At 68.6% G+C, this 27,177-nt stretch overlaps 1 protein-coding gene across 1 annotated transcript; it reads right to left on the bottom strand.

Annotated features, from left to right (window-relative positions):
• Positions 1–843: 843 nt before the first annotated feature.
• On the bottom strand, positions 844–26,724 carry ARHGAP23 (Rho GTPase activating protein 23). The gene is made up of 24 exons (XM_068418676.1): positions 26,567–26,724; positions 15,388–15,567; positions 14,153–14,180; positions 13,342–13,434; positions 12,958–13,036; positions 12,764–12,818; positions 10,541–11,870; positions 9,523–9,678; positions 9,304–9,415; positions 9,155–9,212; positions 8,718–8,855; positions 8,314–8,619; positions 7,308–7,369; positions 6,872–6,999; positions 6,632–6,750; positions 6,395–6,550; positions 5,777–5,855; positions 5,306–5,379; positions 5,113–5,202; positions 4,857–4,982; positions 4,685–4,726; positions 4,472–4,565; positions 3,087–3,118; positions 844–2,973 (listed from the first exon to the last, which is right to left on the bottom strand). The coding sequence occupies exons 1-24, from the start codon at positions 26,615–26,617 to the stop codon at positions 1,981–1,983; spliced, it is 4,581 nt and encodes a 1,526-aa protein (XP_068274777.1). The 5' UTR covers positions 26,618–26,724; the 3' UTR covers positions 844–1,980.
• Between the last annotated feature and the right edge of the window lie 453 nt (positions 26,725–27,177).

Raw genomic sequence — 27,177 nt, 5'->3', positions numbered from 1 at the left:
GCAAAAATAATCCAAAAAAAAAGGAAAAAAAGGAAAATGTTGCAAAAATGATCCAAAAAAAAGCAAAAAAACCTCCAAAACCCAAGCGCTGCCGGCATCGTGCATGTGTCAGAGGCGCCCGCTGCATGCGCACCCCGCTTTACTCGTCTGGATGTTGTTTAGAAAAGGCTACAAATTTTAAAAAGACAGGAAAAAAAAAAACAAAAAAGAAGAAAAAAAAAAAATCCTGATACTCTTTAGAGGCTGTTTTGGGGTTTCTACGACGTTGTGTGTCTCTCAGCATGAATTTTCTTGTGAACTGTTTTAAAAGAAAAAAAATAAATAATAAAAAAACAAAAGCAGCCTTGCCCAGGGTGGAGGTGGGAGGTGGGGGGGGCTGTCCCCCCGCGCCCCCGCCCGCGCCCCTCGCTGTCCCTGTGTCGCTGTGGGTGCCATGGGTAGTTCTGTGCGCAACGTGACCATTGTAACTCGCAAACTCCGATGACAAAGGGTTGCTTTTTATTTTCCTTTTTACTTTTCTTTTCTATCAGAGTGTCTGGCTTTAATAAAAATTACTTTTTTTTTTTTTTTTTACCCTCTCTGGTACTTTTTTTTTCCCCCCTCCCAGGTTTGGTCTTGGTGTGTCGCTGTGCTGGGACGTCCCTGGTCCCAGGACCACCCTGGTCCCAGCCCCACATCCCCTGGGGAGGGTCAGGGGGTGCAGGGTGGGGGGGGATCCATCTCCTTCCCCCCCAGGCTCATAGAAAATCCAGGATAAATCCTTCCCTGGGCTTTATCAGGGGGGTCCATGTCCCCCCCAAGCAGGGGAAGCAATAACAGCAGGGACCCACCTCCTCGAATAACCAGTTTATTTCCAGTATATAGAGGGGGGAGCTGGGGGGGGGGGGCCCGAAGCGGGGGGTTTGCAGGGGTCTGGGGGGGCAGTTTGGCACATCCCGGGGTACAACACGCCGGGGCGGGGGGACATGCAGGAGGGTTTAAAAAGTCCACACTGGCCCGGAGCTGGGCCCTTGCGCTGAGCAAAACGCCTTAAAAAAATCCTTATAAATCCTTTGTCGTATGTTACAGGGGCAGAGACGGTATTTACACAAAAAAAAAAGGGGAAAAAAGGGAAAAAAGAACAACTTTACAGCAAATATTTGCGTAACGTACGGGAACGACATGGAGAAACAGTGACGGGACTTGGTGGCCCCGGCAGTGGCCGCCCGAGCCCGTGGCACGTGTGCTTGAGGCCGGGGGTCCCTGGGACCCCACCAGCCGCGTCCACCCCGGCGGCTGCACCACCCCCCCCCCCCCTTCAAAGTGCTTCTGGCCTGGGGGGGCAGGAAGGGGAGCGGGGTGGGCAGGGGGCTGTGCCGTGCTGTGCCGTGCCATGCTGTGCCACGCCGTGCCGCACACTGGTCCCCAGCTGCTGCCAGCTTGTGGCTGCGGCTCCTGGGGGTGCAGGGGATGGCAGTGTCACCCCCTCTCGTCACACCCACTCCCGTCCCCCCCGTGGTGATCCAGTCTGTCACGCCAAGGGCCACCCTGGCTCAGCCACACCTCGGCGCAGAGCCCAGACCCCCGGCACAGAGCACGCCAGGTCGGTGTGATGGCACCGAGGTCCCCGATGTCCCCAGGGTGGGGAAGGGGCTCCGGCAAGGGCAGCCGCAGCACCCAGGGAAGCGCCTGCACTTCGCACCGCCGCGGCCAGGGACAGCGGGGCCACCACTGCCCGGGGTGGGGACAGTCCCCGTGAGCCCCCTCCGACCCTCCCGGCACTGCCCGGGGGCCGGGGCACTGTGAGATGGGGCCAGGCTGCGGCACGGGACCCTCTGGTCCCCAAAGCAAGGGGACAAGGTGGCTTTGTCCCACCTGCGGCACTGGGGCCACGGAGACTCGTTAAATAACAGAGCACAATTAAATACACGAACGAAGGCGAGTCCTTAAATTAAACACTGGCTGGGGCGGGGAGTGGTGGTGGGGGGGACACCTCGGGGGTCAGAGGCACTGGGGGAAGCGCAGGGGGGCCGGGGGGCTGCCCGGGGGGCTGGTGGTGCCGGGCTGTGCCGGGGTGGGAGCCGGCGGCCGGGCCTTGGTGGACTCCAGGCTGCTGAGCCCCGAGTCCTTGTCCCCCCGGCAGGGTCCCGGGGCCACCTCCAGCCCCCGCGGCTCCTTCCACTCGTTGAAGTTGAGGTCCTTGAGGCCCCCCGGCACCACCACGGTGTGCCGGCGCCAGCTGCCCTTCCTGCGGCGGCTCTCGGGGGAGTGGGCCCGGCGCAGGCGGACCCCCACGTCTTCGGCCGAGCCCCGCAGGCGCTGCCGGAGCTGCTCCCGCAGCGAGGGCCGCCCGGGGTAGGGGGGGTCCTCCCCGGTGGGTGCCGGGGTCTCGCCGCCCAGCCGGGGCCGGCCCAGCTTCCTGCGGGCCAGCGTGTCGCACTGGATCAGGCGGTGGGAGTTGAAGGAGGGGCGGCCGGGGGGGCCTTTGTCCTCGTCCCCCGCATCCCCCTGCCCCGGCCGGGGCCGGGCACCCTCCCGGCTCTCCGTGTCCGTCTCCACGTGGCTCAGCTCGCTGCGCTCGTCGTCCGCCTCCTCCCCGCGGCTCCCGGCCACCGACGGCACCTCGGAGCACAGGCTGCGGTCCAGGGTGGACAGCGTGGAGTAGCCCGACACGATGGAGCGGGCGTCGGGCGCCGGCTCGGGCCCGGCACCCCTGGGCTCCCCGGAGCCCTCCTGCTCCATCCCGGCCGGGCTGGGGGCTGCCGGCTCGGCGCCGGTGCCGCGGGGGGCTTTGCCGGGTGCTGGCAGGGTGGCCACGGTCCCCTCGTCCTCCTGCTCCCGGCCCGGGGTGTCCCTGCGCTCCGCGTCGTCGTCAGTGCTGCTCCCGACGCCTTCGGCCTCTCTCTTCTTCCTCCTCTTGCGGGCGGCGGCCGAGACAAAGGGGATGGCGAGGAGGTCCCGGTGCGGCGGCGCCTTCCGCGACGGCCACGTGCCCTGGGAAAAGGGGGACGCCAGGGTCAGGGATGGCGGTGCCGGGGTTGGGGACAGGCTCCGTGCCCCCGCCATCGCGTCCCACCCTGCCAGCCCGCTGCCCGGGACCCTCTTACCTTGGGTTTGGCGGAGCCGCTGCAGGTGGAGCCTGTAGAGCAGAGCAGAGAGGGGGGGTTAGGCAGGCGCCGGGGGTGGGCACGTCCTGGGGAGGGGGCTCGGTGGGTAGGGCTGGGGGATGCTGCTCTGTTCCCCCAAATGGGTATGGGGACATGCCGGGGCCATCGGACAGGACTGGCTGCACCCCCAGGAGGTGCCGGGGGGCTGGGGAGGGCTCTGGTGGTGCACGGGGGGGTCCCCGGCACTGCCAAGGTGAGGAGCGGGGATAAGGAGGGGGACACACAGGCACACACAGCCAGGAAACACAGGCAGGACCCCAGCAGCAGGACCCCAACCCTCCCATGGCCACGGGGCACAGATGGCACCGGGGGCGGGCATGGCACTGCCACCGCCACATCACCGAGACGGGGCACAGGGAGCCGGCCCAACCCCACAGCCAGCCTCGGAGCAGGGTCTGGGGTGGGCTGTGGCAGAGGGGGGTGAGACAGGCCATGGGGCTGCCCCCGCTCCCCACGGGGTCAGGGGACAGGTGGGGACACGGGGGTGACAGGCAGCCCTGGCCCTGCTGCCATGGTGTGAAGGACACGGACAAGACAGACACCCTCTCCCGCCCGCCCGCCCCGGGATGGGGTTAGCAGCTGCTGACGACGAGAGAGGGGGAGGCAGACATGGGGTGCTGACCCTCCCTGGGGCATTGGGACCCCCCCGAGTGTGCCAGTGCTGGGACACCCACCCCCCTGCCAGGGGATGCCCCCAGCAGCCCCAGAGCCACCGGCCAACGATGCGGGAGAACCAGGGTTAAAGGATTTGGGGGTCCCCAGGGGCTCGGCTGCCCCTTGTGACGCTGGGGACCCTGGGGACAGTGGCTGGGCAGGATAGGGCCCCCTCCCCTCCCGCTGCGTCCCCCCTGCTCCCGCTCTCTCGTGGTCACCCGGGGCAGTTAGTGCGTGAGCAATGCACCCCGCATCGGCACTGTACCCGCTCTAGCTCTCGAGGAGGTCCGCTGGAGGAGGAAGAGGAGGAGGAGGAGGAGGAGGAGGAAGAGGACAGCACAGAGAAGTTCAAGGAAAGAACGTAAGAAATCAGTCGAACGTCAAAGTCTCCCGGTGTCCGGGTTGGCAGCGGGGGGCGCGGGCAGGGGTCCCGCAGGCTGCCGGAGGGACGAGGAGCAGCCACCGGAGAGAAGGGTGATGGGAGAGGGCAGGGGGGTGCTCTGCTGGCACCCTTGGGGGGGATGTCCCCGCTTTCTGGCAAAGAGGGTGCCAGGATGTGTGGGTTTGCTGTGGGCTGGTGTGAGCGCGGGGGGCCGGAGCGGCTGGGGAGGCACCTGGGTGGGTGCTGAGGGTGGGGAGGGGGGTCTGGTGCCGCGGGCGCTGCTCCTCACCTGCGGCATCGCCGGGCGCCGCGGTCCTGCCGATGTTGGGCAGCAGGTACTCGATGTTGGGCACGGCCTGAGCCTCCTTCTCCTCCACTGGGGTCTGCGAGGGGAGGGGACACGGCGGTCAGGTGGCTGCCACCGGCACCCCGGCTCCCACCCGGGGCTCTGCACCCCCACTGTGCCCCACAGCGGGACCCCCCCAGGGCGGACGGGACTCACCTTCTCACCCTTGTCCTCCTTGTCGCTGAAGAACCAGTCTGACTGCGGGGGGGAGACAGGAGAGGGGTCAGGGAGCGGCGAGGAGCGCTGGGAGCTCGGGGTGCGCAGCCAGGGGGCACCACGACCCCCCTCCGGCCACACCGACACCCCCGCACCCACCGGTGCCACTCACGTGCTGGATGAGGGTCTCCACGATCTTGTAGCGGTCGGGCATGTGCGTCACCATGTCGGTCATGTTGTCCTCGGACGTGCGCACCAGCGTGGGGCCGAACACCAGCGCCAGGTTTCGGGGCTCCATCTGCAACGGGAGCTGGGGTGAGCACCCACCCGTGGGCACCCCTTGGCCACGAGCGGGGGGCTGAGGTGGGGCAGGGGGCCGGGACAGCCCACCTGGCCCCTGGTGGGTGCGTGGGGTGGGCGGATGGTACCTTGTTCTTCTCCGAGTGGTCAGCGATGGTCTTCAGGTGACCCACCAGGAACTTGAGCGTCTCATAGTAGTGACCTGGCAGGTCCCGGATCTGTGGGGAGGCACCGGGTCACCCCTCCTGCCTTCCCCGAGCCCCAGGGGGGCTCCAGGTCTGTGCCCTCCACCCCACCCCAGCCCCTGCCCCATCTCCCTACCAGCTTCCGCAGCGTCCTCATCCTCTCGCTGGCGTCCTCGATGCGGTTGGCCTCGATGAAGTCGTTGTACTTATCTGAAAGCGGGACATGGGGGGGGGGGGGTCAGAGCCAGGAGGAGGGGAGAGGGCACCCCGGGGGCCAGGGACCCCCAGATGCACCAGCCAGGGATGCTGGGGAGGGGGCTGGGTGCTGGTGGGTCCCACTGGGATGGGACAAGGACAAGGGGTGGCCCAGGGGACTCGGCGAGGAGGGGGTGTGCAGGGCCACCTGCCTCGGGTGGGCGCTGGGTCGCTCTGTCGCAGGGGCTGGGGACCTGTCCCCAACACAGGGACAGCTGGGACGGGCTCTGGGGCTGCTGGTCAGCCCGGTATGGGCCATCGACACGTGGCCACTGGCACAGGGTCATCTGTGGCCACTCTGGGGGTCCCGATGGCCCCCGGGGAAGCGCACAGCTGGGGCGCAGCGACTCACCGTCGGTGAAGAGGGGCTCGGGCAGCTTTCGGAAGAAGGATTTCAACAGGCTGCTGATGACGTTCAGGTCCTGCCACCGCTGCGGGGGAGAGAAGGGGCTGCTCAGAGGGACCACGCCGGGCAACCGGAGAGAGTCCCCAAGCCTGGGGGAGTCCCAGGCCACCGACACCCAGCGGGACACCAGCCAGCACCACAGTGGCCATGAGGACGGCAGGATGGCTGTCCCCACCCTGCGCCTGGCAAGGAAAGCCCTGTGCCACTGCAGTGCCATGGTGAGATGCAAGGGGACAAATGTGTCCCCAACGTGCCACCTACACTGCTGCCACCAACCGCTAGGCGGCCCTGGCACGCCAGGGGAGGTGACGGCGATGGAGAGAGGGATGGAGAGAAGGACGGTGATGGAGAGAGGGACGGTGATGGAGAGAGGGACGGTGATGGAGAGAGGGACGATGATGGAGAGGGACGATGATGGAGAGAGGGACGATGATGGAGACAGGGATGGCGACAGAGCCACAGACCAGACCAACAGCCCCAAGAGCATCCCAGAAGCACTGGGATAGGGATGGGGATGAGGACGGTCACAGGGCTGGGGACAGGGACATGCCACCCTGCCCTCACCTCATCCTGCAGGTTGATCTCGGTGGCTCCCTTGTTGAGCTGCTCCTGCAGGCTGGACACCACCGCGTTGTTCCCGGGCACGCGGTAGATGCCCATGTACTCCAGCCCTCGGTCCTCCACCACCTTGCAGCAAGCTTCGACGATCAGGGGGACGTTCTGCGGGGACAGGGAGGGGGTGACGGAGGTGCCAGGACCGCGCGGGGTCCCTGAGGGCTGGCGCTGCCGGCGTGGCCGTACCTTGTTGTGCGGGGCAGGCTGGCACTCCTCCAGCCTCACGCCAAAGGCCCGCGGGGCAGATTTCTTGTTTTTCTTCATGATGTTGATGCCCCACGGGGCTTTTTGGGAGCTGCTCTCATCTGGGGAGAGAAACCCACAGGGTCATTTGCTAACGAGCTGGGACAAATGGGAAGAGCATCCCTGCTGCCTTACAGGGACGAGCAGTCCCAGGGCCGGGCAAAGCCCCCGGGTGGCACCTACCTTTGGTGACGGCCGCATCCTGCCTGGGGGACCGGGGCGTGCTGGTTCCCGTCTGCTTCAGGAACTCGGCTCGGATCCCCAGCCCACGCGAGCCCTTGGGCGAGGAATCGGGCTTGGTGCCCGCAGGGCTGCGGGGAGAGCGAGGGGCTCAGGTGGGGCACGGCTGGGGGGGCACCAGCCCGGCGCTAAAACCTCCCGGCAAACGCTGGCATCACTCCTGGGCTGCCCTGTATCCTACCCATGCACCCCACACCGGGCAACGGGGTGTCCTGGGCCACTTTAACCCTTTGCTTGGTGCCACTTTGGTTGGATGGGACCCCCCCAGCACCCCGCGTGCAGCTGGCACCTCCGGCGCTGCCTTTGCTCCATCACTTTAAACCACGGGGGGAATAAAGCGCTCGGGGGGGCCCGGTGCCCACCGCCCCCCGGGCCGTACCTCACTTTCCGGTAGTCATTTAACTTCTTGTTGATAAGCGCTTGGCTGGCAAAACCGGGGTCCTGGGGAGGCAGAGAGAAGAGGGGAAGGGGGAGCTTGAGCAGCGCGTCCCCAGGGCGAGTCCACGCTCTGCCGGGCACCAGGCGAGGGCAGGACCGGGTCCCCGCTGCCCTGGGGGTCTCCATCGCTGGCTCTGAGCTGCCGGGCACGTCACCCAACAGCACGCACACCTCTGCCCGCACCACGCACATCTCTGCCCGCACCGCGCAGCATCCGACCACACGCACCCATCCCTGCGGGACGCCGCCCGCCTGGCAGCACCGCGGCGGGTGCCCGGATGGCTCCACGCGCTCCAACCTGGCAGCACCTGCCCTGTGCGGCCCCTTCGAGCCCCCTGCATCCTCCAGAGAACCAGAGACCGCTCCGAGCTCAACGCACCCTCTGGGGCCGGAGCCTGCCACGCCGCTGGCACAACCACCGCAACCGAACGCAGCCGTCCTGGCACCACAGGGGGACATGGCACACGGCCAGCCCAGCGCTGGCACATCCAGCCCCGCAGCCCCTCCGGGGAGCAGCTCTCCCCATCTCAGACCCGAGCGACCCATCGCACAGACCACGGGGCTGTCCCGGCGTGGGCTCAGCCCTGACCCCGGTGCCAGCACCGGCAGCACCGAGCCCACCATGGGCAGGGCTCTCCCTGCCAAATCTCTCTCTCTAACCACCACCGCAGACACACCACGGCACAGCCACACCGCACGACCCAACGCCGCCGGCCGGCACCGACCCTGCCTGGCAGCACGGGGAGCCTGCGCCGAGCACCCCCGGCGCACCCTGCCCTGGCCAGGGCTCTTCTCGGGACGCCGTGAGCCCCCCGTGCCCCCCTGGGAGCACGGCACGGGGGCGGCCCTGGCCTGGGGGAAGCAGCACAAGGCAAAGAGCCGGAGAGAGCCGAGGCGGTTAGTGCCGGGAGAGCCAGAGGCAGCCGGGAGCCCCGTGAGGCTCTCACCTCGCCCTCAGCCTTGCTGTTCTCCCTGATGACTTTGATCCAGGCCAGCATGTCTTCCCGATCCTCTGCCTGAAAGAGATATTCACAGAAGTCAGCGGTCGTCAGGCGGAAGACGTGCTTCCTCTTGGTCTCGCTGTAGGAGATGTCCACCAGGCACGCTCGGATGCTGATCGGCGGCTCCTCCTCACCTGGGGCCGGGGCGCCGGTGGCCGCCTCCCGCCGGTCCCTGTCCCGGCACAGGTACAGCGAGCGGGCGCGCAGCACGGCGAAGACGCGCTTCCACTGCCGGATGCCTCCGCCGACCTTCTGCGGGGGCGAGAGATGGAGCACGGAGCTCAGGGATGCTCGACGGCGGCGGGGACCATCGCTGGCATCGCCAGCCGGGCTCGGGGGTACCCGCCTACCTTCCCCTTTTTGGTGAGGAGCTGCTTGCAGTGGAGCCAGCCCTCCCTCCTCACGGCGCTCAACGGGACGTCCGAGAGCTCCGAGGTTGAGTGTCTTTTGGAGCGGGCGTCTTCGGACGTGCCGAGGCTGTCCAGGGACTGCGGGGGGACCGGAGGGCACCGCTGGGATGATGCCATCGGCATCCCCTACTCCAGCCCCAGGATACCCTCTTAGAGGGGTACCCAGGCTGGGGGGCACCCCCAGGACCCCCAACCCTTGCCCATCACCCAACACCCCTACTCTAGCCAGGGAGAGCACCCCCAGGAGCCCCAACCCTCACCATGACCCAACACTCCTGCTCTGCCCAGGGAGAGCAACCCTGGGCTACCTTAGAGGGGTACCCAGGCCAGGGGGCACCCCCATGACCCCCCAACCCTCACCATCACCCAACACTCACCCCATCGGTGAAGAAGCTCCTCAGCATGCGGAGGCTGGGGACCCGGCTGGGCATCCTCCTGGGAGGAGAGCAGCCCCCGTGAGCGGGCCGACGGGGAGGGGACAGGAGCCACGCGGTGCTGGGACGGGAAGGGGGGGGTCCAGCCCTACCTTAGGATCTTCCCCTCGTCCCGAAATGTGTTCAGACCATCGTCACAGGACTTGGAGCGCTCGGTGGTGATGGCCAGGAGGTAGGAGGAGCGGCGGCCGGCCTTGATGCTGCCTGCGAGGGGGGGCGAAGGGCAAAGCACACGCTGCTCAGCCCGGCTCCAGGGCTGGGGGCTGCTCCTCCCCATCTACCCCTTCCCCAGACCCCCCCCCAGCACTCACTGCAGTCCTGGGAGTAGTGCCGGCTCAGGGCGAAGGCGAAGGTGGGCGAGGAGGGGCTGGTGGCGACGGCGGGCGCCGAGTTCATGGCGCTGGAGACCACCGAGGAGGCGGGGACGTGCTTGGCCTTCAGGTCGATGCTGGGGCTGGTGGGTTCATCTGCGAGAGGGGTGGGCAGCGTTGAAGTGGGGGGAGTGGGGAAGTGCGTGCTGGGACCCCCCCAGGTGCTTCTGGGAGGTGGTGGGTCTGCAGGTGCCCAGGCTGGGCTGGGGGACACGCTCCCACCCCCAGCAAAGCCAGGAGCCACCGGTGCACCCAGACCCAGAGGGACCGGAGGGCACCGTTGGGACAATGCCACCAGCATCCCCTGCTCCAGCCAGGGAGAGCAACCCCGGGCTGCCCTCCTTGAGGGGTACCCAGGCCGGGGGGCACCCCCAGGACCCCCAACCCTCACCATCACCCAACACTCAGCCCAGCGGTGAAGCAGCTCCTGAGCACACGGAGGCTTCGCCGCAGCCCCCCCAACCCCAGCCCAGCCCCTCCGGCCCCATCAAGCCCCAGGTCCCTCTGCAGTGTGGGAGGGGGCAGAGCTGGCAGCTCCCCCAGACCCATTTGGGTCCCCCCCGGGGCAGAGCGGCCAGGCAGGGAGGTCCTGAGTGGGATGGGGGGGGTGGGTCACCCTGGACACATCCCTGTCCCCACTTTGGGCACCAGTGAGAGGTACCAGGGGCTGGGCAGGGGGTGCAAGGCAAGAGAGGGGATGGTGAGGCTGCTCGAGCCCAGACCCTGGCCCCCCCAGGGCCTGCAGCCCTGCTTGGGGACAGCGTGCCCAGAGGGGTGATGGGCGCTGCGGGGTCCTGGGCGCTGCGGGGTGCTGGGCACCGCGAGTGCTGCTGGCATGGTCCCTTCCTGTCCCCATGCCACCCATGGACGGATGCTCTGAAGCCATGCCACATGCTCTGTCCCCCCCAAAACGTGCCCTCTCGGGCACAGGACCTGCTCCCCCCCCCTCCTGACTCACCGATGAAGGGGATGGACGCCAGCGAGTCCTCGGGGGCCGCCAAAGGAGCCACGCGCCGGGCTTGCTGCTCGGCCACCGGCCTGTCCCCTCTGCCGCCGGCCGTCGGGGGGTCACAAATGTCCGTCTCCTTCACCCCCTCGGCGAAGACAAAGTTCATCTGCCGCAGCGGCGCGGGCATCTTGCGGCCCGTGGGCGGCTTCTGCCGCAAAACCACCTCGTCCCTCCGCTCCTCGGGCTGCTCCGGCGCCCGGCTGCTCTCGGGCTGCCGCTCCCTGGGGCCCGGCGCGGGGCCGGGGGGTGGTGGGGCGGCGGGGACCCCCCTCTCGGGCCGCTGCGGGATGCTGAAGGCGGGCAGCCCCCCGAAAGCCGGGTCGCGGAAGGAGAGGGCGTGCAGCAGCCCGGTGCGGCGCTGGAAGGACGGGCTGTAGCTCCGGTAGCCAACGTAGCCCGAATCGTCCACGCTGGGCAAGTTGGGCTGCGACGGGGGCTTGTGCGCCGGCTCCCGCGGCGAGGAGGAGGAGGAGGAAGGTGCGAAGGGTGGGATGTGCTGCCCGGCGGCGGTGCCGGTGGCCCTGCAGACCCTCTCTGGTAGCCACGCGGCACGGTAGAGGCGAGGGCAGAGCAGGGCGCCGGGCTCCGGAGCCTCCCCGGAGCGCCCGTAGGCGCGCGGGCAGCGGTCGGCGCGGGGCGGGGGGTGCAGCAGCAGCAGGGTGTCGTGCGACGCGCTGTGGGGCCAGCCCCGGGGGGCCACCGCCGAGCCCCCCAGGCGCTCGTGGGACGCGCTGCGGCAGCGGGGGGCCGTGGGGTGCCGGCGCTCCTCCGAGGCGCTGCGCCGGTGCAGCCAGCGGCACAGAGCCTGCTGGCACTCCTCGCGGCCGGGGGGCCGCTGCCCGGACCCCCGGAACCCCCCGGCGCCCTCCTTGAAGCCACAGTGAGTCCGGTGCTCCGGGACGGGCTTGGGGACCCCATAGCAGGAGGAGGGGGCGGCGGGGGGGATCCCGTAGCGGTCGGGCAGGGAGGATGCGGCGTTGCTGGGGCAGCCGGTGCGGGAGAAGGAGCCGGGGTGGGTGTGGGGGGCGGCAGGGCGCGGGGGGGCACCCCCGGGCTGCGGCTCGTCGGGGCGGTGCGCGGGGCTGCCGCCCGCCTCGCTGCGGGGGCCGGCGAGGGTGGTCGTGGCGAGCGGGGACTGGCCCGGGGTGGGGGGCTCGGTGCCCCGCGCCTGGAACGGGTACGTCTTCCGCGGGTAGCAGATGGGGGGGGGCTCGGGGATGCTCTGCGCCCCGCCGGAGTACGGCTCGTTGCCCTTCAGGTACGCGTCCTGCGAGTACGCCTGCGGGGGGACGGGGGTGAGGGGGGGGCCCAGGGATGCTCTGCTGCTCCCCAGCCCGCAAGCAAACCCCCCTGTCGGGGCGAGCTGGGCAGGGCTGGCTGCAGCCCCCCAGGACCCCCCAGCACTGGGCAGGGCTGGCTGCAGCCCCCCTGGTCCCACTCTCCCCCAGGACCCCCCAGCACTGGGCAGGGCCCTTGGCCCCGCAGCGCCCAGCTGCCCCCCCTCTGTCCCCCCCCTTCTCTCCTTCCCAAAATACCCCGGCACGCCTGGCCGGGCCCCGCTCCCCCGTCTCACTTTTCACAGCCACCTCCAACGTCACGCCCGGGGAATCCCCCGAGCCTGGGGCAGGCACAGATGTGACAATGTGACATTCCCCCCCCCCTTGCCAGGGCTGTAAGACCCCCCCCCAGCCCAGCAGGACCAGGTCCCTCACGCTGGGGCCAAGCAGTGGTGCCACCTGGGGTGGGTGCCAGAAGCTTTGGTGGCAGCAGTGCCAGGAGAGCCCTGGGAGGCAGCCGGGACTGGAGGAGCACCGGGCAAAGCCCTAAGCACACCCGCCGGCTCAGGCCACCCTGCTGGGGCCACCACTGGCCCCAGACCTCAGCCCACCACCAGCAGAGCTGCTCGGGGTGCTCCAAGGACAAGCCAGATCCTGAGATCCAGAGCTACGCCCAAGGGTACCCCCCCAAAAGCCAGGGGCCACATCCCCCATCCTCCCTGACCCTGGTACCTCTGTTTCTGCACCCAGGGATGCTGGTGGAGCCCTGTCCCCAAGTGTCCCCAAGTGTCCCCAGCAAGATCAGGGCACTTTGCATGGAGCAGTGGGCAGGGACAGAAGCAGCCCCTCAAGTTTGGAGGGGACAACCTGGGACCCCCAGCCCTGGCACGCTCACCAGCTGGAGGATGTCCTCGTCCTTGGGCATGATGGAGAGCTCCAGCACATCGTCACTGCGGGGAGAGGGGACGGAGGGGTCAGGGTGGTCAGGGCTGGTCCCCACCTGCCCCCATGGAGCTCGGCCGGATCCCCAGCGAGAGGACAGACGTCCCCAGCCCCACGGGCCGGTCACAGCCCGCTGTGTCACCTCACCTGTTCTGGATGAGCGCGATGACCTGCGAGTAGGTTTTCCCGATGATGCTCTCCCCGTTCACCTTGACCAGCCGGTCCCCTGCAGAGAGGACAGTGTCACCACCCGTCAGCGGGGAGCTGGTGGCACTTGGGCTGTCCCACACAGCAGGGTTTGAACGTGGCCAAGGCTTTTGCCAGGGGCAAGGGGAGCTGTGGGGACCCCAGAGGCAGCCTGACCCCGGGGGATCGCAACGCTGCTCTGGGTGCGAGCAGAGCCCCCGCGGTGCCAGGGAGGGGACGGGGGGAGGAGGAATGCGAGAAAAAGAGCAGAAGAAAGTCCCCTGCAGAGGAGGGGACACACGGTGTGCATCCCACGAGCAGCTCCCGGCCCCCCGCCCTGCTCACCGGTGCGCAGCCCAGCCCGGTGCGCCGGCCCGTCCTCCCGCACGCTCTTCACGAAGATGGTGTCCACGGGCTCCAGGCGGCTCCGGGGGGGACCTGCTCCCCGGGGACACGGCGTCAGGCAGCCAAGCAGCCCCCCTGTCCCCTCCCCGTGCCCTCCTTGCCATGCCCGAGCCCCCAACTCGGTCAGCCCCCCAGCACCCATCGCCCCCCGCCCCAGCTCCTCTGCAAGAGCAAAAGGCACCGGGTGGGTGGGTGGGTCGGTGGGAGGGTGGCACAGTGCCAACAAGGGACACTGAATCCCCACCCCGGGCAGCGAGGTGGGTGTCCCCCCCCAGCCCCAACGGGCACCGGGTGCCAGGTCAGGTCACCGCTGCCAGCCCCGGCGCCGCGTCACCCCGCCAGCGCGCCGATCCCTCCTGACGCCGTCACATCGGCTCATGTCACCGCCAGCCTCCGGGACCGTGTCCCTGTCCCCAAACACCCCGCGCTCGGCTGAGCCACCCGCCGCGGGGACCGGTGCTGGCCACGCCGCAGCCCCTCCGGCTCTGGGACAGACCCCCTTGGGCACAAAGTCCTGCGACCCTCCCAAGGGCTTTGGGGACACCGAGCCCGTCTGCCACGCCAAGTGCCACCAAAGCACCGTGCCACTTCACCGCCAGCCCCTATTTAGGGTCGTGGTGCCAGCCAGCAGAGATGGGGACGGGGTCCCCTGCCACAACACCCGCTGGGACCCGGACCCCTGCGCCCACCGACCCGGGCGGTGACACCCCCCTGCATGGGGGTCCCCGTGGGTCCCCAGTGCGGTGCTCACCTGCTCGGTTCCCGTCCTCCTCCTCCTCCTGCAAGAGAAGAGAAAACACTGATTTGGTGGCCTGGCCAGGGCAGCGGTGGGGGGGGGACCAGCAGGACACCAGGGGGGTGTCAGCCCCACAAAGCTCCTCCGGGACCTGCGTGTCCCTCTGCCCTCACCCTTCTCCCGGGCCACCAAACCTGGCTGAGGACAGTCCGAGCCCCCACAGCAGGGTCCCAAGGAAGGATGGAGGTGCCCACTGGCACCCACCCCACCGCAGCGCCCGGGCAGCGGGTCCCGGTGACGGGGACCCCCGGGAAGGGGACTTTGGGGCGCTGGGAATGGACCAGTCTCCATCCCAGCGTGACAAGGGGATGTTCCCGGTGAGGAGGAGGAGGCTGGAGGCATCTCTCCACGGTGTCCATCGCATGGTGGGAAGGGAAAGCCACGTCCCGTGTCCTCGGCACACGCCCAGCGCCATTGCCCACGCGCCGAGTGACTCGGTGGCCAGATCGTGGGGCCACCGAGGTCCCCTGGAGGCACGGACTCGCTGCCCCTCCTCGGAGCCCTCCCGGCCCCCGGGGCAGCCCCGCTGCCGGCGCTGGGCGCAGCTCTGCGTCACCCTCCCCGCTGAGTCAACGCCACCGAAACTCAGCCCCCGGACCTGGCCGCTCGCCGGCCCCCGCGGGTGCTGAGCCAGCCGTGCCGCACCCTGCCCGGGCTCAGACGGGTGCCGGGGGCTATTCCCAGCCCCTTGCCAGGAGCATCTCCACCTCCCGGCGCTGATCCGGCTCCTTCCCACGCGGCCCCACGTGCTCCTGCCCTGGCAGGGCTCGGCACCGCGGGGCAGGATCGGTCCCTCGCCCTCGGAGGATGCTTTAGTGGGGAGTGGGTGGGTTCGGGCCACCCTTGTGCCAACAGCTCCTGGGCACAGTCACGCTGTCGGGGACGGGTCAGCTCCGTGCTGCCGGTGCGGGCAGGATTTGGGGGAGCTCGGGCGCCTGGGGAACGCGCTGTGCCGGAGGACGCGGAGCGGGGACTCCTGTGAGCTGCTTCTCCCCACCCTGTGACTCACTTCCCACCCCAGCTCCCTGCCCGCGGGGAGGAGGCGGCGAGCGCCGGGACGTGGGGCAGCCGGAGCCGTGGGGCAGCCGGAGCCGTGGGGCAGCCGGAGCCGTGGGGCAGCCCTCGGGGTCCCGCTCCAGCAGCTCTGGAGGTCCCCGTGCCCCCCCACCCCCCCCAGGTCCCAGCCCTACCTGGGCAGGGTTGTGCACCGCCGACTCGGGGGGGTAGACGATGAAGTGGCGGAGGGTGAAGCCGAACCCCCCCTGCGAGCTCTTCCGCAGCACCACCGTCCTGGGGCCCACCCAGGGCAAGGGTCCCTCGGGGGGCGCAGGGGCGTTCGGGGACGCCTCATCTCTCCGGCCCAGCTCTGGCTGTAGGGGACGAGGAGGAAGATGTCACTTCTGGGAGGGGGGGTGTAGGCAGTCAGCCCCCCCACCCCACCAGCCCCCTCAAAGCCCCGGGTTGGGGGCTGAAATCTGCTGGAAAAGCCGCTCTGCTCCTCGGAACCCCCTCCCCACTCCCAGCCCCCACAGACCCCCCCCCCCCAAGACTCCTCGTATGGGACCTTTTGGGAGAAGACGGGTGGAAAGGAAATTAAAAAATAAAAAGAAAAGAAAAGGGGGGAAATGAGCTGTGCCGGGGGGTCTGGCTGGGCCCCAGGAGCCAGCGCGGCAGGAGGAGGGATGGGGGAGTCGGGGACAAAAGGTCCCCGTCCGGTGACACCGCGGAGGCGGCTGGATGAGGGATGCTGCTCCCCGAGCCGGGGCAGGGACCTGGCACCACGTCGGCTCCGGCAAAGGGATGGTGCCCGCAGCAGTGGATGGGGCCAAGGGGGACGGGGACCCCCGTGCCAGTGTCAGGACGGGGACCGGGGCCACGGCAGAGCCGGAGCAGCCGTGGGCGTCTTGCCTGGCACCGGGAGCTCGGGAGGGTTCAGCACAGCCCCAGCGAGGGATGTGGATACACATCTGGCTGCACATCTGGCTGCGCATCCCCCAGCCCCGTGGCCGACGGGAGCCGACGGCCCTGCCTGATGCCCCCGCAGCACCCAGCTCCCGTATAACCGGAGCCACCGGGAGCGGGATGGGGACAGGGACAGCCGGGGTCCTGCCCCAGTGCCATCCCCTGCCCCAGTGCCACCCCCTGCCCCGCCGCAGCCAGCCCCATCCCGGGGCGAGGGTGTTAAAATTCTCGGTCCAAGCGATGGCTGGGGGGGGTGGGGGAGCGGCGAGGGGACACACAAAGGGACGAGGCACAAAAAGCCTTTGTCCCCGCCGGTGCTGAGTGGGCCTTTTCCCTGCCCCTGGGGACAGGCGACGGCGGCTCAGCGGGGCCGGGCTGCACCCCCTGTGCCCGCACGTCCCGCACGGCTGCGGCGGGGCTGGGGGGTCCTGTCCCTATGGGGCTGGGGTCCCTGGGGTGCTCTGGCACTGCAGCCCGGGAGGCAACACCGTAAAACAGCACCCACGGACCTGCTCCATCACCACTGGTGCAAACCTGGGGGGTACCAGGGCTTCGGGTGCCTGCGGACACCAGATCCCCCAAAACATAGAGCTGTGACACCCCACACACCAGCACACACCCCACACACCAGCACAGCAGAGCCAGAAAACCCATTACCAGCACCACACGGGGGGACAAAACTCCCTATAAGCCCCCAAACCCTCCCTGCACCCCCCAACTGGTGACCCAAAACCAGTTGGCAACGGGCTCCTCACATTCCCACGGGGACCCCCCATCCCTTCGCCCCCCGGGTGCCCGTCCCCATCTGTGCCCTCCATTGTGTCACCCGCCGGCTCGCCGGATTATTTTTAAGCTGACAGCTGAATGCACCCCGCTGATTTTAACCGGCACGGACAAGCCTCGCAGAGGGGTAGGATGGGTGAAGACACCACCGACCTGCAGGGATGGGGGACACGGCCCCAGATGCGTTGTACCCGTTACAGCATCAGTGGTTCCCTGGACCACTGTGCCTCAGTTTCCCTCTTCACCCATCCTGCCTTGGAGCTTTTCAGGCTGCAAAGCCCCCCCCGCAGACGCTCCAGCTCCCCCCAGCAATGGGGTCCACACCTGATTTGTCACCTCAGCCATTTGTCCCCTGCGTCCCTGCAAGGGGCCGGTTACCTCCCAGCCGTCCCCCCTCCCGGGAGCGAGGCACCAGGGGTCCTCCCAGCCCTACAGCCCCCGGTGGGGTAGGACCCCCGACCCCAGACCTTTCCTCCAGCACGGGAGGGGACGAAGGGGACGCACCGCTGCCCCAGGCCACCCCCCGCACCGGGGGAGCCCCCCAGCCCCTGCCCCCCGCCCCGCAGAGCATCCCACCCCCCAACCAAGCCGTGACACCCGCCGCACGGTTCTCACCCGGTGGCACGTGCCGGTGCGGGGGGCCGGGGGCCGGCGGGGCTCGGGGGCAGCGGCGTGGCGGCGCAGGGTGCTCAGCCAGATGCAGCGGGGCTCGGGCGAGCTGCAGTCCACCCCGACGGCGCGCTCCGGGTGCCAGCCCTTGCCGGCTCGCTCCACGCTCCACAGCCCCCTGCTCACCACCACCACGGGGCTGGGGGCTCGAGGGGGCACCCGCCGGGACCCCCGCTGCCCGCCGCCCGCGCTCTCCTCCACCATGGGGCCGCGGTCCGGGTCTGGAGGTGCGGCGGTGAGGGCGCTCAGCCATGGGCTCGCCACCGCCTTCAGCCCCCGAGCTGGGCAACCCGACGGCGGGGGCTGGCTGCCGGGGAGGGCACGGGGCCAGCTGCGCCGTGGCGTGTGGCTCGGGCGACGTGTGGGGCTCCCAGCCCGGGGAGGCTGCGCACACATGCCTCACACGCTTGGTCGCTCGCTGGTTCACACCCACTGTGAGCGGCACAGCCCCCCCCAGCAAGCCCCCCGCACCGGGTAGGGACGGACGGAGGGTGGGAGGGATGGAGGGACAGAGGGATGGACAGAGGGTGGGATGGATGGATGGAGAGAGGGAGGGAGGGATGGAGGGATGGACAGAGGGATGGACGGGAGGGATGGACGGGAGGGGGGAGGGAGGGATGGAGGGACAGAGGGATGGACAGAGGGTGGGATGGATGGAGAGAGGGAGGGATGGATGGAGGGATGGACAGAGGGATGGACGGGAGGGATGGACGGAAGGGGGGAGGGAGGGATGGAGGGACAGAAGGAAGGACAGAGGGTGGGATGGATGGATAGACGGAGGGATGGATGGAGGGATGGACAGAGGGTGGGATGGAGGGATGGACAGATAGATGGATGGATGGAGGGTGGGATGGAGAGAGGGAGGGACGGATGGAAGAGGGGAAGGAGGGATGGAAGGACAGAGGGATAGACAGAGGGTGGGACAGATGGATGAAGGGAGGGAGGAATGGACAGAGGGTGGGATGGATGGACGGAGGGATGGATGGAGAGAGGGACAGAGGGACGGACGGAGGGCAGGCTGGGGCTCCAGCTGCTGGCAGGGAGCAGCGTGCCCAGCCCATCACCCCCCATCGCGCCAGCCCCCGCCGCCTGTGGGGTCACTTTGCCCGGACTTTCCCTTTTTTCTTTCTTTCTCTCTTTTTTTTCCAGCCGCCCCCTTCTTCCTCCCTCCCCTCGGGCACCCTCCCACATCCCACCCTCCCCGCTTCCTCCTCTCCCTCCTCCCGGCCCCTTCCTTCCTTCCTCCGCTCACTCGCCACATGGCACCGGGCGATGCCGGGGACAGGGAGGGGACAGCCTGGGGGGGTGCCACAAGTGTCACCCCTGCTCAGCCGGGGGGACGAGTCACCGCGGGGCTCTGCAAGGGGGGAACCAGGGGGGCTCCGAGACCCCCCCAGTCCCCTCTCTGTCCCCAGCGCCCAGCAGAGTCCACGCAGCGGAGACACGTATCCAGCCCCAGGCTCTGCTGGTGCAGCCCCTTGGGGACACACACAGCCCCCCACCTCCCCTGCCCAGTGCCTGTGGCAAAGGGTGGTGGCTCTAAGGACACTTCCCACCATGACCCAAACCAAGAGCCACCCCCTCAGCCCCATCTCCCGTTTTGGGGGATGCCCAGGGCTGTGGGCACAGCAGGTCCCTGTTGTTCCCCAGGTAACGGAGCCACCAGCCCCCACGGTTCAATCCTGACTCCCCAGTGTCGACCCTGCAGGCAGGGACAGCAAATCTCCCTCGTCCCCGTCCCCGCACGAGGGGTCCCGCGCCGCATTCCTGCCGCGCTGGAGGCCGAGGAGAGGCACGTGCGGCCGCGCCGGGGAGATGCCGGGCATTGCTGGGATTGCAGCCCGCAGCCTCGGGGCCGGCCCCCTGCACCCCACCAGAGCGGGACCAGCCTGCCAGTGCCCATGCCAGGCACCCAGTCCCCACGCCAGGCACCCACTTCCCGCACCGGGTGCCAGCGAGGGGACAGACCCCAGGCTGTGATGCCACACAGACCCCTCCATGCCAGCAGTGCTTTGGCATCCAGCATGTCCCCAGCGCGTCCCCTGGCCAAGGTGCCACGGCTCTGCCCCGAACCAGCCCCAGCGCCTGCCCCGAGCCCTGCCAGGGACCTCGCCTGGCTCGGTGGCAGCCACGTCCCCAGGGACCTGGCTGCACACCCCCAGCGCACCCCAGGACACCATCCCAGTGCCTCTGCGCCAGCAGCCCAGGGAGAAACTGGGATGGGGAAACACGGGACCCAAATCCGTCATCACCTTCCTCCTGGGCCACCATGATGTCACCCGGTGCCGGGGGTCTCCATGAGAGCCACCCTGTGTCCCCAGCCTGGGGACATGTCCCTGACAGAGCTGTGGGTGCCAGCAGTGCCGGGGGGGGCTTCCCCCCTGAAAGGGGGAGAGCAGCCTCCCATGGTGGGTTGGCTCCAGCCGGGGGTCCCGGGGCAACTGGAGCAGCGTTGGCTGCCCTGGGGACAGTGGGTCTCATCCTGCCACCTCCACTCACACCCTGAGCAACCAGCCAGGACCTGCCCCAGCAGCCTGGGGGTGCAGGGGCCGGCTGGAGAAGGGGGTCCCCATCCCCCGGGGTGGGGGGGGGGGTGTCGAGGGGAGGACGAGCCCCAGGATGGTTCCCGCAGCCCAAAGGTCACGCGGCGCTGGCGGGGGCAGATTCCAGCGCGAGGAATGCGAGCGCCTGGCCGCCCTCCAAGCGCCTGTTTTGCACAGGAGTGTCCTACATCCGCGGCCAAACGGGAGCGGGGGGGGGAAGGCGGCGCTCCCGGCATGCACCGCCGGGACGGGCACCCACGCATGCGGGCACCCACGCCGCCGGCGTCGCCTCACTGCCTGCGCCTGGGGAAACTGAGGCACGGAGGAGCCGGGCGAAGGCAGTGCTGCCCCAGCCCCCTGCCCCAGGAGGGCTCTGTACCAATGCCACCCCCCAGCCCCACCATGGCTGCTGCTCTCCCACCCCGGTGACACCGCGGTGACACCCCGCTCCGTGCCCCGGCCCCGCCAGCTGCGGCCGTGGGTCCCTGCCAGCGCAGCCCCTGGCACGCAGCGAGGATAACGTCACGCTTCGGGCAGGGACAGGGGACAGAGGGACGGGCAGCGGCCGGCCCCAGCCTCCCTCCTCGGGCACCCCTTTCCGGCAGCACACAGGGCTGGGGGGGCAAACACTAATCCCCCCCCAACAGCGAGCTGAGATTAGGGTCAGAAAAATGAGGGTTTAATGGGATTTTCGGGGAGGAGAAAACCACGCTGAGACAATAACCCAATTCCAGCCCTTATATGGCAAAGCCGCTGCCTGCTCCCACCTGTGGCGGGGACAGGGGGGGTCCCAGGGGTCCCACCCACGCCCCTCGGTGCCACCCAGCTCAGGCAGCGTTTGGGGTGCAGCACCAAACACAGCGGGCATGTGCCCACCCCAGGACACCCCGGCACAGCGTGGCTGCACCCCCAGGGAGCAGGAGGGAGGTGGGCTGGGACCCACCGGGGAGGGGATGCGCATCCCACGGGGGAGCAGCAGCACCGGGAACGGGAGGCAGCACCTCAGTGATGGAGAGAAACCCCCTGGGTGCCTCCCAGTAACCCCCTGGGCACCTCCTAGTAACCTCCTAGTAACCCACCAGTAACCCTCTGGGCTGCCAGCAGCCCCCATGCCACGTCCCAGCCCGGGCAGGGACATACCAGGACGGTACGTGGATTGCTCTGAGCATCCACTGAGACACCCAAGAGTCGCCTCTTTCTCCCACCGGCCCCACAACCACCTGGCTGCTGGCAGCACCCAAGCACCCACCGACCCGCTCCCAGCACCGCTGTGCCCGGGCAAACCCCACGGGGGGATCAGGGATGGCTGCTGGGACCCACGGCTCGAGCTCGGGGGGCTCCCCCCCCTCCTCCCAGGGAGGCCCAGGACAGGGGGGTCCCACGGGAGATGCTGGCCTGGCAGCACCGAGCGGCTGGGTGGGCACCACCATGGGCACGGCTCAACCCGCTGCCAAATCCCACCCCACGCCGGGGACCCCCACCCACATCCCCATCACCCGACGCTGCCCCGGTGACACCAAAGCGCCAAAGAGAAGCGGAGCCACAACCTGGCTCTGACCCCCCTCCCGCGCCACGCTGGGTGTTAACGGGGGGAAGGAAATCGCCCTCTTCCTTCCCAACGCGCTTTTATCTCGCCAGCGTCTCCCTCACAGCCCCGTCAGCAGCCTGCCGGGTCCCCCCACGGCTCGCCTGGCTCGGGGGTCCCTGGTGCCACATCAAGAGAAATTTGGGAACGCAGCCAGAGCTCCGTCCCCTTTCCCCACCTCTCCTCGCCAGGCTGCCAGCCCCGGTGCCCACCGCAGCCCTCCGCCCACGTGGCTCTGCCCGTGCTGGTCCCCACCACCGCTGGCATCCCCGGCCGAGCTCCCGGGGCAGGACCAGCCCCGCTCACAGCTCTACCAGCGGCCACCACGCAGGTTGATGCCACCGCACTGATGCGGGCGCGTACCCGTGGACCCTGCCCACGTGTGGTCACCTCCGCTCGCAGCCCAGCACCACGGTGATGGGCCACGATGCGGCTCCAGCTCGGCCCTCCCCAACGCCCAGCACCACGCTCTGCCTGCCAGAGCCCACCGCGGCACAGGGACAGACCTGCAGGGCCGGGGGATGCGCGTGGCTTCCCACGGTGACATCCCGGGGACTGTTTTGGGGACACCGCATCCCCCGTTAACGCAGCGGCTCCCTACGGCACCCCCACCCCCGTGACCTCTTCCCCTACACCAGCCCCCTCCGTGCCCCCAGCCCACACGGCTCATCCTTAACACGGTGCCAGGGGGGACAGTGGCTCCGAGGTGGGGACAAGGGACACGCACCGGAGCCGCACCAGGTCTGAGCTCAGCGGGGACGTGCCCGATGGCACCGGAGAGGCTGGCAAACACGGAGCCAGAGCGACACCGAGGAGGAGGTTTATCTCCCAGCCCACGAGGAATCGGGACCGAAGCTGCCTTCATCCCCATCCTCCTCCTCATTCTCTGCCCTGTCCTCATGGGCAGCGAGCCCTAGAAAAGGACCAGGATTCCGCTTCCTGTTTTTCCCATGGAAACCCTCAAATAGAACCTGGCCTCATTATTGCCATTTTTTGGCTCTCTTTTTTTTTTCACCCGCGCTAACAATGAGCCATTTCCTCCAGCGGCTCCGAGAGGCACCTCACGCTCCGCGCCCGCTCCCCCACGGCGGAAAACCCTCCGCGGGGAGGGCAGGGGAAGGCTGCCCGCTCCTTCCAGCCCCTGCCCCACTCCAGGTTGGGGGCACAGGGCGGGCACCGTGGTCATGCACCCCTCAGGGACCCTGTCACACCTCTCTGGGGTGCTGCCTGCGGAGGAGGGCGATGGGTGATGCTTGGGCGGGGAGGATGCACCCAAGTGCCAGCTCCTGCATCCCTCGCTGGAGGGTGACAATAAAGAAAATAAAGAGGCGAGCGGGGTCCCTCGGGCCCCAGCGAGGACAGGAGGCACCTTTGGGGACATGGCTTTGGGGACATCAGCGTCCCACCGCTTGCACCACACCAGTCACCGCCAGCCCCACTGGGGACCACGCTGCCCCCCGAAAGCGCTGGCACCGCAGCCCAGCCCCCCCCCGCCTCGCACGGCACAGAAAGGGCCCACTATGTGCCACAATGGCACAATTGTCCCCCGGAGCCACCGGGCTCTGTCCCACCCGCCCTGGGGCTGCCCCACGCGCTCAGCCCCATCAAGGGACCCACTGTTACCATGGGGGTGGCTGCGGGGGGGCACGGCTGCTGCGGGCACCCTGGGGTGCGTGGTGGCAGGTCTGGGGGTGCCACCGAGGGTGGGGGTTTATGGCAGAGCCGGTCCTGCCCCACGGGTGGCAGGGCAGTGGGGGGCCACAGAGCCCTGCCCGCTGTGGGGGGACCCGGCCCCCTGGGGCTGTGCCAGCGGCTGGGCTCGGGGGTGATGGCAGGAACCTGCTCCCCAGCCCGGGTCGGGCACGGCTCAGCGCAGCCCCGCTCCCTCCTGCTGCAACGGGGTCCCACACACGCAAGGCTTGTGGGTGCAGGGCAGGGGACCCCGCTGGGTCCCAGGGCAAGGGCAGGATCGGTCCCTGTGGTCCCCTGTGTTTCATTTCAGCTCTTGACCCAGGTTTCCCTCTCCTTTCCCTGCGGAGAGCCCAGCTCCAGCTTCGCCCTCAGCTCCCATTTTTCCCAGTATGGGTGTGGAGTGGGACCGACCCTGTGCCCATCCTGGCACCCTCCCACCCTGGGAAACCAACTCGCCCAGGGGCTGCGGACCCCGCGGCTTCGCACGGCACAGACCAAACTGGGCACACAGCCGAGCCCCACCGACCCGCCGGGCCGCGACGCCGTGGGTCTTGCGACACGCAGCCGCGTCGGCGGAGGTGTGAGCGCCCCAGAAGGCAATTAGGGAAAGACTTAATGAAATCCTGGGGATAAGCAGCCGCGGAGAAGGGAGTCAGCCGCTTCGGGTGCTCTGAGCCAGCGCCGGAGACGTTTGGGACGTGGCCAGGAGGTCGGCGGCAGGTTTGAAGCAGCCACCCCGGCTGCAATCCCTTGGGCAGCCCAAGCCGGGCCGGCTCCTGGAAAGCCGGACGAGTTTGGGGAGCTGGTGGCATGGCACGGCTCGGCTCGGCACGGCTCCCACAGCCGGCCCCGCCGCTCGCAGCCTCGAGGCAGCCAGGTCGATATTTTCCAACTCGAGAGCTTAAAATAGGTCATCTATCTCCATTCCTTTTTAAATCAGGTCTTGCTGCCTGCTGAAGGCAAACTCGGGGTATTAATGGGCCGGCACCGACTTGAAACCTCATCTTTTTTTTTCCCTTTAATGAGAATAAAAGACCATCCCATGGTGGCTTCCCAGCACGACCCCCCCCTCATCCCTCCTATTTTCTCCCAGCAAGTGGCTCCACACAAACTGGGGAGAGGTCCTGAGCGCTCCCGGGAGCCCCACGCAGCACCCACCAGCAGCACCCACACCCCGTGGGGGACACGCGAGCCAGCCCCCACGCTCCGACCCCAACCCAAGAGCTGTCACCACGTCTCCCCTGCCAGATTTGCACCGCCAAACCCCTGAAGCCCACAATCCCCGAGCCCTAAATAACACCCGGCTCTGGCTCCTTGGCATTTGACGCCGTCGATGACGGCACCGGGGCAGCGCTGCCAGGTCCGGGGGGGTTTAGGACACTACACATCACCCAGCGAGTCCCCCACGGCGCGAGCGATGGGTGCCAGAGCTCCCGGCCGGGCGCAGAGCGTGACACATGTCAAGGTTAAAGCCACAGCGGTGGCGAGGTCGGAGCTCTCAGACCCCAAAATGCCACCAGCCAGACCCCGGCACGGCACCACAGCGCGTGCCCCGAGCCGACGCCGGTGCCAGGTTTCACGCTTGCCAGGCGGGATTGCGGCAGCAGCCCCGAGCACAGGCTTTTCCTGTCTTTCAAGTTCAGAAAGAAAGAAAAGAAAAAAAATAAAAGCATTAAGAAACTCGATTTGCCAAGCGGCGCCGGGGACGAGGGCTTGGGGACGGTGGGGCGCAGCCCCGGGGGCGGCCGTCGGGCAGGATTTCTGCTGACGCAGCACAAAATCCTCGCTGGAGGATTGCAAAGCACCTTCCTCACCGTCATCCTCCCCGGACGTGCAGGGGGAGGCAGCGGGGGTTAAATAACCCCCCTCCCAAGTCACCCAGTGCCCCAAGTCCCTGAGGAGCAGGGGGCAAAGGTGGGCACTGAGGTTGCTGCCCCCCGGGAGGGCACGTTTCACTCCGAAACGCAGCAGAAGAGCAGTTTTCCACTTGAACCCCCCCGAAAATCCGACCGCGGGCGCTCAGCGGTACGGAGTAAGCAGGGAGGAATCTGAAGAGAAACCATGATTAATGCTCAGCCGCTGCAAGGAGCAGCACTCCTCATATCTGAGCCATTTCGCACACCCCAATTAATCCTTTGAGGCTGGTTATTAGCCCCATCGCCGGGCCGGGGAAGCCGAGTTCAAATAACCAGGAACTGAGGAACAGAGGCCAACTTCAGCGCTGGGGCGAGGACGTGCAACCTCTGCTCAAATTAGCAGGCGCGGTGCCAGTCCGACACCACTGCCCCCAGCCCCGCCTGGCACCACCCCGGCGTGCCCCCCGCCACCGGCCCCGTCCCCACCCAACGCCTTCGCTGGGATTTGGCACAAAATGGGCAGGAAATGGGGTTTTTGCTTCCTTGGCACCACGCTGCTCCTGGGGAGATGGGAATCGCCCCAGCGCCCTCCGGTCTGGCACCACGGAGCAATGCCAGTGCCCACGCCACGGGAGAAGCGCCCACGCCATGGGGCAGCGGTGCTGCAGACCCCAGCACTGCTTCAAGGCCGGGGGAGCCAGACGTAGGGGCAGGACACAACCTCGGGGGGCTACGGGCACATCGCGGGGGGGCTCCTGCCTGCCCAGTGCCGGGTCGGGGCAGCCGGACCCACGGGGAAACAGCCCAGGCGGGTGTCGGAGGGACACGCGTGGGTGTCTGGGGGTCTCGCCTCCAGCCCCACGGTCTCGCCTCCAGCCCCACGGACGGGTCCAGGCACCTCAGCCCCACCGCCCTGCCATGATGCCGCCGGGGCCGGGCCGCCACAGCCACGCTTCCCGTGGCCCGCAGCCCTGCGTGGGCGGCCAGACCCCTCTGGCCCCGCTGCCCCGACCCCAGGGCACCAGCTCTGCCCCGGTCCCGTCCCCCCCGGCATCGCCCAGCCCCGCTGCCAGACCCCAGCACCGCACCGCACTGCCCGCACCCCCAGTCCCCGCTCCCCGCACTCCCAATCCCCCCAGTCCACGCTCTCCCCACACTCCCAGTTCCCCCAGTCCCCGCTCCCCGCTCTCCCAGTATCTCCCAGTCCCCGCTCTCCCAGTCTCTCCCAGTCCCTGCTCCCCTCTCCCACAGCCTCCCCAGTCCGCCCAGTGCCGCTCACCGCGGGGGCGGGCGGCGGGATCCCGACCAGGCAGAAGGCGATCCCATTCATCGGCCCGACCCGGCTTGGCAAGGCTCGGCTCGGCAAGGCACGGCTCGGCTCAGCAAGGCACGGTCCGGCTGGGCTCGGCACGGCTCGGCTCGGGCTGGGCCGGCCGCGGCCCCGGCCCCGGTTTGCGGCTCCGCCTCCTCCGGGCGCCCGCGGCGGCGGGCGGGGCTCGGCACGGCACGGCACGGCCCGCCCTGGCGGGAGGGACCGCGGGCACCGGGGCGGGGCGGGGCGGGCACCGGGACAGCGGGACTGGCACTGATGGAACACCGGGATGGGGGACCAGAGCTGGCACAGACGGGGGACACCCGGGGACGGGACACCCGGGGACAGGGACATAGACAGGGGACATCCAGGGATGGGGAGGGGACACCCAGGGACCAGGACCAGGCAAGGGACACCCAGGGACTGGGACAGGGATGGGACACCCAGGGATGGGGAGGGGACACTCAAGGACCAGGACCAGGCAAGGGACATCTGAGGACTGGGACACAGATGGGAAACCCAGGGACCAGGACAGGGATCAACTGGGGACACGCAGGGATGGGTAGGGGACACGCAGG

Source organism: Nyctibius grandis, chromosome 26, assembly GCF_013368605.1.
Source record: "Nyctibius grandis isolate bNycGra1 chromosome 26, bNycGra1.pri, whole genome shotgun sequence".
NCBI lineage: Eukaryota > Metazoa > Chordata > Aves > Nyctibiiformes > Nyctibiidae > Nyctibius > Nyctibius grandis.
Note: the sequence above shows the minus strand (reverse complement) of the source record. Positions and strands in the feature narration are given on the sequence as shown.

What these genes read in the sequence shown, in the direction of transcription:
- ARHGAP23 (XM_068418676.1), bottom strand. Translation starts at nt 26,617, where the DNA reads ATGAATGGGATCGCCTTCTGCCTGGTCGGGATCCCGCCGCCCGCCCCC. An exon ending in GGAGGACGGGAACCGAGCAG is followed by an intron (nt 13,435 to 14,152) that starts GTGAGCACCGCA and finishes CCCGGGGAGCAG; the next exon opens with GTCCCCCCCGGAGCCGCCTG. An exon ending in ACAGCAAGGCTGAGGGCGAG is followed by an intron (nt 7,370 to 8,313) that starts GTGAGAGCCTCA and finishes CTGCCTCCCCAG; the next exon opens with GACCCCGGTTTTGCCAGCCA.